This window comes from Etheostoma spectabile, unplaced genomic scaffold (genome assembly GCF_008692095.1).
Source record: "Etheostoma spectabile isolate EspeVRDwgs_2016 unplaced genomic scaffold, UIUC_Espe_1.0 scaffold123, whole genome shotgun sequence".
Classification (NCBI taxonomy): domain Eukaryota; kingdom Metazoa; phylum Chordata; class Actinopteri; order Perciformes; family Percidae; genus Etheostoma; species Etheostoma spectabile.
This window is the reverse complement of record NW_022605572.1, coordinates 178,209-188,328: the sequence shown is the minus strand read 5'-3', so window position 1 is coordinate 188,328 and position 10,120 is coordinate 178,209. Positions and strand designations below refer to the sequence as shown.

General features: G+C 40.7%; 1 protein-coding gene across 1 annotated transcript in view; it reads left to right on the top strand.

The window, feature by feature from the left end:
- The first annotated feature begins 2,640 nt into the window (after positions 1 to 2,640).
- atoh8 (atonal bHLH transcription factor 8) overlaps positions 2,641 to 10,120 on the top strand; it is a 105,612-nt gene continuing 98,132 nt past the window's right edge. Inside the window, exons 1-2 of the mRNA XM_032510628.1 lie at positions 2,641 to 4,730; positions 6,644 to 6,799. Coding sequence (XP_032366519.1) covers positions 4,074 to 4,730; positions 6,644 to 6,799 — 813 coding nt within the window. The 5' untranslated portion in view covers positions 2,641 to 4,073. The remainder of the gene's footprint in view (positions 4,731 to 6,643; positions 6,800 to 10,120) is intronic.

Below are 10,120 nucleotides of genomic sequence, written 5' to 3'. Positions count from 1 at the left end.
AGGAATCAGCTAGCTTGGACAAATTGATTACTATTGAATAACTAAGATAAAGTACAGAATATGCTAAATGGAAAATCACCAGGCTTTGATAGAATTCCCCCTGAATTTAATTTTCATTTGTTTATTAGTCCCCAGTGGGGAAATTACAATTTACACTCAATTTACACAAAGTGTACACACTTTGTTAATAATCATACACAGGCCTGAAATACACACACATGCTCAGGACCTGTTCATGCACTAACGGAGAGGTGTCAGAGTGAGTGGGCTGCCAGCTGAACCAGCTGGGCGGTACGGTGCCTTGCACAAGAGCACCTGGCACTTCACCTCCTGGGCAGGTGAAGTGGCATCTCTCCAGCCACCAATCCACACTCCATACTTTTCAGTCCATATGAGGACTTGAACCGGTGACCCTCCAGCTCCCAACCCAACTCCCTACGGACTGAGCTACTGCAACCCCATTTTATGCAACATTTTGGGAACAATTGGGCCCTTTCCTTCTTAACATGATTAACTTCTCTATTGAAAAAGGTGAATTCTCAAGGGATGTTAACCCAGCCTTTCCTTACTCCTGAAAAAGGATAAGGATCCTACAGAGTGTTCTAGCTTTCATTGGCATGGCATAAATTACATTCTAAATTTATCTGGAAAGGCAAGCAACTACAACTCAAGAGGATGAGAGAGGATGGTGGTCTTTCAGTTCCCAACTTCAAACATTATTTCTGGTCCTTTGTGTTAAGACCCCTCCTAACCTGGTTTAATCCAGTTACATCTGTTTGCTGGCGTACCTTAGAAAGTGCTATGACAGAGCCTTGGTCACTCCATGAGGTTCTTTTTGCCAATGTTTCTAACAAACAGTGCTGTGTGGGTTCAGGAAGCAAACACTGTCATTACATTTAAGAAAAAACTTAAAACTCTTGTGCCAGAAATAGTTGTTACTAACCTAGCTTTGGGGAGTTTATTCCCCAGAGTCCACTTGTTTTTTGTTTTTTTTTGCCCAGCATGCTGCCTTGGATTAGGGTGGCACTGAAATCATGATTGCAGCTGTCGGTGGGGTCCTGCTGCACTCCCTGCAATGCATGTCCCCTGCTGCATCCTGTGGCACCTTGCAGTGCTCTGCTGTGTCATGAACTACTACGACTACTATTTATAGTCATTGTTCCATTATCTTTGATATAACTGTTATTGTCACTGTTCATCACTCCCCCAACCGGCACCGGCAGATTACGCCTACCAAGCCTGGGTCTGTCCAAGGCTTCTTCCTAAAAGGGAGTTTTTCCTCGCCACTGTCACAGGATTTGCTTGCTCTTGGGGAAATTGGGGGAATTACTGGAATTTTTTTTTTTTATTAGAGTGTGGTCTAGACCTACTCTATCTGTAAAGTGTCTCGAGATAACAGATTTTATGATTTGATATAAATAAAATTGACATGAATAATTGTTACAGAATAAAAAAAATAACATAAAAATGGTGATAAAGTAATATTTTCCACCAGGTCCACTTTTATTGAGCCAGCATAAAACAACACGGTAAAAAATGCACAGGGCCAAGTACCCAGATGCCTTTCTGTAGTCCACCTTCAGAACAGAATAGTTCTACTGGCAGATCTAGTCCATTCGCTTGCGCAGCCAGGGGAAACTGCAGTCGGATGCTCCTTTTATTTTCCGAATTCCTTTTTAATTCTCCTTTTACACATTTCCTTCACCTCATGACGTTTATCATCGGGGTTAAGGAAAAGTGGTTAGGAAAGGACTTAAGAGGTAATCATTTTTTACTTTTTGACTGCAGCAATTGGGTACGTCTCATAGCCATTAAATTTAATCTCTGACTCCTCCACTTCCCTCCTTCCTTGCCCCAGAGAGACGGGAGGAAATCATCGGAGAGAGGCAATGAGCAAATGTGTTTCAGAGGAATGAGACGTCCTTTTCCTCTGATTAACAAAATTAAGTCATATGTAACGTGTGTTTCATATGGGAACAAAATAGTATTTTTTATTAGTGTATAGCTTTTGCAAGAGCGTTTCATTTTGCAAAGGGTCTGAGGTGTTGCTAATTGTGTGTGGCTGTGCTAATTGTGTGTAGTGTTTATAAAAAACGGTCCCAGTTTTTAAAGTGCTTAGAAAAAATTAATTATATAATAATTATATATCAAAATAAAAGCTAAGCGTGTTGAATAGCTTTTCTGTAACATGCTAAATATTTAATGAGTTTCCACCTTAATAGACCATGTGGTTTCCCATTTCTACCAACAGTTGGCAAGATGAGTGTTTTTAAATCATGGACTGTGTGTATGGTTTGTGTCTTTTGTCAATTGTTAGATACGACAACAATGATCCAGGTTATTGATTGGCTAGTCTTGATAGTCTTGGTTCAAATGAAAAAGCAAACTATCAAAACGTAGGCTACAGGACCGTCATACGCCAGCAAGTGGCGCAGCGGATCCGTTTCTGTAACTATGAGTAAAGGGTAATCTTTTTCTCTTTGAGCAGTGGATAATCTATAATCTAATCTAATCTATTATCGAAAACGGATACGCACTTGTAAAATTCATGGCTCGTGATTGGGCTGCTCTAAAGATATGTCTGTTTAGAATACTCTCTCATTGGTGTGCGCGTGTGCGTGTGTGTGCGTGTGTGTGTGTGTGTGGCTGTAGACAGCTCCAGCCAGTCAGACGCCAGCAGAGACGAGCGCGAGCCCTCTTTGCTTTGTAGTCGGCTCCGTCCTCTACGGCTGAACGCTGCACGCGCTGTGTTTCCAGACAAGCAAGGAATCAGGATCCCGAGAGACACGGAGAGGACCACCGGTCTACCGGTGTAAGCTCAGAAGATAGAGCTAGTGGACTAATTAACTAGAATTAATATCTGGACAACTGGTAATTTACTGTGGCAAATGAGTCCTGTGGAGCCAGCTCACTGAATGACAAATATCCCGTTTTACTAAGTGGCAACGCGATATCGGAGCTTTCTTCAAGAAGGGGACCTGGTTTGACATAGGGATGTATCGGTCCCGGGATAGCATGTAGGGGACATTATCATCTTGGAGAAGTAGAGGCTAGCGCCACTTTAACGCTGACAACCGAACCCCGACCGGCTGCTGTTACGCTTTTTGGTTTGGTTGAGTTTAGAGACTCAAACACGACAATATTACTCTCTGGGCAGAAAAACTTTGTCTGTATTTGGAACATGTTGACAGCCCATGCCAAGACTTTTTGTTAAATTCTGTAACTAATCCAATAGCATTCTGACCCCTAGGGTTGCTTTGGAAACTTCTGTAAAACAGTGACTGCCAGAGCTGTTTAAATTTACACTACGGGTCAGTGTGACTGCATTTGGAATTGTGATTTTGCTCCTGAAGCGCTGCCATCCTGTTTAAGTGCTGTTCCCGTTATTTTGTCCAGCAGTTGCAGCTCCACTGCAGCCTATCTGTGCTTAGTGTGTCTATCAGTGTGGGTTATTCACAGTGCTGCTATGTAGACTGACTGGAGCCATGCTCAGACAGCTCGACTGTAACCCCAATTCAAAGGCACTGGCCTGGACTGCTCACACAGAAAGTAACCTTTACAGCTGAGGAAAGCTTCCTGCAAATCTTGATCCAGAGGGACGACTTGTGCAGAATAGCAGATGTTACACAGCTTTGTGTACTAATATGGATTATTCAGGATGCTGCTCTGCAGACAGAGTGGAGCCAAAGAAAATCTGCTGGTGAAGTTAGAGTAACTCACATGGTTGTGCAGCTTCCTTTAGTGCAGTGAAATAGATTGTGTTACACTGTTGGCAGCTGGAGGTTTGTCAGAAAAAGCTTTGTGTATTACAACAAAACTCATACTGGTAAATATGCGTATGTTATGAGTTGGAAACTTTAACAGACTGGGATCCAAATTTTTATCTGACAAAAGTCCTCTTTTACAATAATTAAGCAAATGTTTTCAGCAGGTGAAACTTTTGAAAGATGACACTCCCAAAGTGGGGACAGTTTTGAAAGCTTTGCTTGACTTACATTTTGTGTAGTTGAAACTTGATCTGTTTTTAATATATTTTCACTAGCTTTTTGTTTAAAATAGGCTAATTTCGGAAAATGAAGAACCCTCATCCACTAAGTAATACCTGGAATGGATCCATAACCAAAGAACCGGTACTGATCTCTGTGCCAGGTACTAACAAGAAGTTCAAGAGGAAGTCTCGGGAGCCTAAAAAGCTTTTCAGCGGCCCTGAGCCTGAGAGGATAAAAACCTACCCAGCGAACATGTCGGATGTAGACTCAGTTGATGACACCCAGACAGAGGCATGTAATGTCAATAGCTTGTCTACACTACAGAGACAGCTGAAGATGTCACAGGAAGGGATGGCCAATACTACAGGGATTCTGTCAGAACTACCAGAAGGCAATGTAGCTCCAGCTCAGAGTGGTGCCATAGACATGAGAATTGGCATTAACATACCTGCCATTACTTCCAAACTTTCCCAGTTACCTGCCTCTCAATTTTCGAATTCGGAGATCTCCCACTGGCCCACAGCTATCTCCCAGCCTCTTTCCAACAGACTCAAACTGGGCCTCCGCTCCACTTTCCCTCTGTCAACATCAACCAGCAGCAGCCACAGCCATTCACCCAGCCACCAAGCCTTATCCATGGAGCCCTCTTTGTCAGGCCAAACTGCAGCTCTGACTGTCCCCAGAGCCTCCCAGACCTCCCAATGTCACGAACACGTGGAGCCCCAGGTCCAGTCACCCAAGGTGAATGTGTGGAGTGTTTTGAAAAATGATAACGTGTTGTGAGAAATATTACTAATTTATCTATGTATTGAAATTAGAGTTGGCATGACTCATTGATCGATTAATTAGTCAGACAGAAAATAACTATTTTGATAAATGATTGTTGTTTAAGCTTAACTTATTTTGTCACAGACATTGACTCCAACTGCAGTTGACAGTTTCTCCAATGGGAGGATTTGCTGATTTTCTCAGTTATAAACTGAATACCTTTGGGTTTTGAATTGTTGGTCAGTCAAAACTAGACATTTGAAAAACATCACGTGTAGGAATCTGCCCACTATTTTCTCACATTTAGAGAAGTCGATTTAAGGATTAATTGAGAAACTTGAAAAATAATCAATAGATTCAACAGTGATGAAAAAACCTGTTACATATAAGTTTATTGCTGTGCAGCTGTGATACAGTGAAGTGCAATGTATCTAATGTGTTGTGCTTTTTAGGAATAGGCAATACTTATCAGCAATTATTAATCAATAATTTTAAAGGTGAAATTTATTGATACTAAATGAATAGCTTTTGAATTTCAACATGTCACTGCCCATCCTAATACTAATTGTTATTCTGTAATAAAGTATAAATATAAAGGCTGCCAATCACTATTAAACTGCACGTGAGCAGGTTTGCTGGCAATTAGTACAGGCCTAAGAATAAATGACCTTTCATTCTTTCTCAAATTTCCTTGCAGGGATGAATAAAGTATCTATCTATCTATCTATCTATCTATCTATCTATCTATCTATGCTAAATGTCTCATTCTGGTGATGTATTAAAAACATAAAGCACTCAATATAATGGAAAATCTAAGACTTGTGTATCTATATTCACTCCAGCATCTGTATTCATGTCTGGAATCCTGGTTCCAGTGAACTGGAATTATTTAACATTGTGTTGGAAGCGTCCTCATACTGCTTTTCATTTTGATCTCATTTCAAAACATCTGGCTTAACCAGTTATTTTTTCTTCTTCTGCTTCTGAGTCCAAAAATCTTGTTTTCTTTAGGAAATAAAAAACATACAACATCTGTTGATCTAGTGAGGCAACACATTTCTAACAAATTGAAAAAAACAATACAATAAATTGTTGCTCTTTCTTCATCATTTGCTGTAGTTCCGTGCACATGATTCAAAGGGTGATTATGGTGAGGTGTTAATCAGGTTTTTGTTAGAATGATAAACTGTTGTCTTCTAGATCTGAATGCGTTTTTCCATGGACCTAGGTCAGCCCTTTTTAGCTGTGGCTGCCAAGCCAGCAGGGAATATCCATGATGCTTTGCTGTGGTCTTACGTAGCAACCATGGCCAACCTGTGACATTCTCCTCCCTGTCTGTACACACGCATGTTCTAGTGACTAGAAAAAAATCTTTGTTATGAAAACTCTCAGTTTTTGTGTAGCTGCAAAGCGAATGTTTTGTGTTTTGGAGTTTAGTTTCACTCCTGTGTTTTTGTGTAATATCAGCTATTCCTCCTATTTTACTGTTAACCCTTCACTTTCAGCTCATGTTAATGCAAACTTTCCTTGTGTTGCTGTTCACATAAGATAAACTGGCGGGTTCCTTTTTTGCGAAGAAGGTATAAGAAAAGCATTGTGTTTGTCATAAAGCAACAAACACTGTGAGATGAAAAGAACTCCAGGTGACAGGTTGTACTGTGATTTGTGACTAGCACTTGTCATCAAGGTAAACAGCTTTGCTTTGCTTTGTGGTGGAGTGGGAAAAATACTTCCACCATGCCAGCACAGCTTAACTGCTCATGGTGTTTCACAGCATGACTTGGTGCAGTTAACCCCCCACCCCCAGTGGAAAAAAACTGTGATTTCAATAACAGTGTACTGTTGTTTGATTCAGTGAAATAAAACAAATGTCTTTCTGCGCTCAGGAGTCTCCCAAAAAACGGGTTGTAGTGAGTGCTGATGGACCTGAGCATCTCCCGGAGGTCAAAGCCATCCAGCAGACCAGGAGGCTTCTAGCCAATGCCAGAGAGAGGACCCGTGTCCACACTATCAGTGCTGCATTCGAGGCCCTAAGGAAGCAGGTAAGACTCCACACTAAAAACATGCACAACATCAGGATAGCCACATCAAGAGCAGCACTATGGAACAGAGCAAACGATAGCCTCCGTTCAGATCAGATAAAAAATAAGGCTCTCATGTTGTTGGCTGATTGCACCAGTTTACTTCACCAGTTTACTGTAGCAGTCTAAGCAGTTTTGCAAAAAACTTGCCATGCCAAAAGATCTCAGCCAAAACTGATTTGAACAAAGAAATGTGTCTTCATTGTGATTAAAACAGCAGAGAGTTTATTCCTTGCAGGTTCTCAAACCAGGAAAAGAATTGTTAACAAAATACTGAGCATGTTCAATGACCTCTGGCGAATCTCTGGATAATCTTAAAGAAAATGCAGTGGTGAAGTGGTGAAGTGGATAGTAACAACCATTTATATCATGTTAGCTGTCCCAGATTTGGCCATACTGTTTATACTGAGATTCAATCACTCTAACACGTGCACTTTAATATCTGTTTTATGACTTGTTTTATGACTCAATTCAAATTGTTTTTGATGGGCGCCCTGGTAGCTTACCTAGTTTAGCGTGCGCCCATGTAACCAAGGCTCAGTCCTTATGGCAGCGGCTAGGGTTCAATTCCAGCCTGCAGCCCTTTGCCGCATGTTGCCTTGATATTCAATTCAATTTTATTTCTAGTATCAAATCATAACAAGCGTTATCTCAAGACACTTTACAGAGATGGTAGGTATAGACCTCACTCTATAATTTACAAAGACCCAACAGTTCCAGTAATTCCCTTAAGAGCAAGCATTTAATGCGACAGTGGCCCTTTTAGGCAGAAACCTTGAGGGGTGAGGAAAGCTTCCTTTTAAGGAGAAACCTCGGACTAAAGTCAACAACTACTAGTCACAATAAAGATAATGGAACTATGAGTAAAAATTGTTGTTATAGTAGTTCATGGCATAGCAGGGCACTGCAGGGTGTTACAGAGTAGGGCACTGCAGGACATTGCAGGACGTAGCTGGGCGTAGCAGGGCATGGCATGGCAGGTCGTAGCAGGACGTAGCAGGGCATGGCAGGTCGTAAGATTGGTAGATGAATATGACGACTAGGAAGAGAAGCAGAGAAGAGAAGGGGGGAGAGGATATATTGTGTATCCATAGTTAATATTACATTCATTTGGCAATCACTTCTGTTTAAAGTGTCTAAGGCCGGCTACACAGTGGCTGCATGCGAGCATGGCGTTTCTGTTTTGTCAGCTGCTTGGCGGCTGCATGGATTTTTCAATGTCCTACACAACAACCGTGTCTGACGCAGCGCTGCTGTTGGTTGGTGACATACAGGGAGTGCTATCTTGGGACATAGCGCCGACAGATTCAAACTCTGAAAAATGGGTAAACATAAATATATAGGCTATTGATTTGATTAAAGCCAGACAATGTTAGCAGTATTGACGGGAAAATAGGTTACAAAATATTTTTTTAAATTTTGATTCTGCATTGATGTCAAAACCTAGAGACTTTCAAACATCATCATGTCATTTATTAATATGTATTTGTGTCAAAATGACATATAAACATCTTTTCCTATGCTATTCTGCCTGGAAACGCTTCTAACACGCTTACGTGTTGCATAAAACACGCGTTTTTGGCATGGCTCGAACCGCGTGTAAGACGTGCGTGTAATGTAAGTGTGTAAGCTCTAACCTGTTAACATGGGAGCCAAAATAATAACAGACACGCCACACAGCTGACACACTCGCGCGATGCATCCAGTGTGTAGCCGGCCTTATAATCTCCCAGAACTTTATAAACAATATCAGAAGCAAAGCTAACCAGCCTGAACACAAACAGCGGCAGCTGCAATCCACACATTTTGCGAGGGTAGAGAGAGAAAATTACAGAGATGTGGGCGGGGTGTGTCGTGAGTAGGAAGTTAGCAGTAACGCTACAGAGTCTAAACTGTTCTCGGTGAATAAATGCTATAACTCTTTAAGAACCAAGCCAATTCCCAGTGTCTTGCTACCATCTGGTTAAAGAAAGCGAAATGGGTAAGCATGGAGCTAGCTGCAACGTTAGCACTTTAAGGTGGACCAGCTAACTCATTTTAGTGTCAAGTCAAAGTTTTGCCAACCCAGGGAAAACTCTAAAACCTAAACATTTTGTTTCATGATCCAGAGTTATTGATTTTTGATCCAAGCTTTTCCATGAATGTGAGTTAAACTGGACTTTTATTTAGTTATACACATGCTAAAAGTAATAAAAAATACCTAATACCTAAACTAACAATGTTAAATGCTTGTGTTTTTCATGGTGGCCCTGTAACTTCTTGAGAGAAAACAATGCGTTCAATCTGTAATTTATTGGGTTTTCTAAAAAAGAATTTTACAAATAAAGAAAGATTCATATATTTTTCCGTATGTACAAAATATGATTATCATAGACACTTGTTAACAAATCATATTGACTTCAGAATATATTTCCTTTTGACAGCAGTGTTTAACAGCAGTGTTAAAATAGGCCAAAATCAGGTCTCTGTGTCCCAACTGGAAGAGGCAGATGGACGCCCACCAAGAGTCAGGGTCTGTCTGAAGTTTCTGCCTGTAAAGAGAAAGTTTTTTTCTCGCTTCTGTCGCACCAAATGCTTGCTTTTGGGGGGGAGATTGTTGGGTCTTTGTAAATTACAGTGTGGTCTAGACCTACTCTATTTGTAAAGTGTCCTGAGATAACTCCTGTTGTGATTTGACACTATAAATAAAATTAAATTGAATTTAAAAATATCCTCTCGGTGCATCCTAAAAAAAGTATATACATACACACATGTAAACAGTAAGGATTGATATTGACATTGTGGACTAGGGTTGGGCGATGTCCCCTAAATTGGCAGTTGTTTACAGTAAGACATTGTGATTGTCGTTGGGGGGATAGAAGTTGTAGAACATTTTTTTTCAACTACTACGGGCTAACAGTTAACGACATACATTTAAATGCCCTCTGTAAATAGACAGTATTACATGCTGCCGCTGGTAGGGGCCATACATTTCAACTTGACCTACTTTCCTATACTCTAGCAAGCTACCAAACACATATTATATCATATCTCAGCCAAAGTAAATGTTATCAGCAAAAGACTTGTAAACATGCGGTCTTTTGGAGCTAAAAAGTAACAGTGATGCCTGATGTTCTGCTGATGTATTTGTTGTCTTCCTAGCCCTTACAGAAGGTTTTGTATCCAGCCTAGAAGTCTAGAGTTTTTGTGAAATGAATCCTTACTGTTACATCCAAGATTGATACACTGTATGTAAGAAATGTAAATAGTTGGTCCTTTATATGAATTATAATGTTCAATATG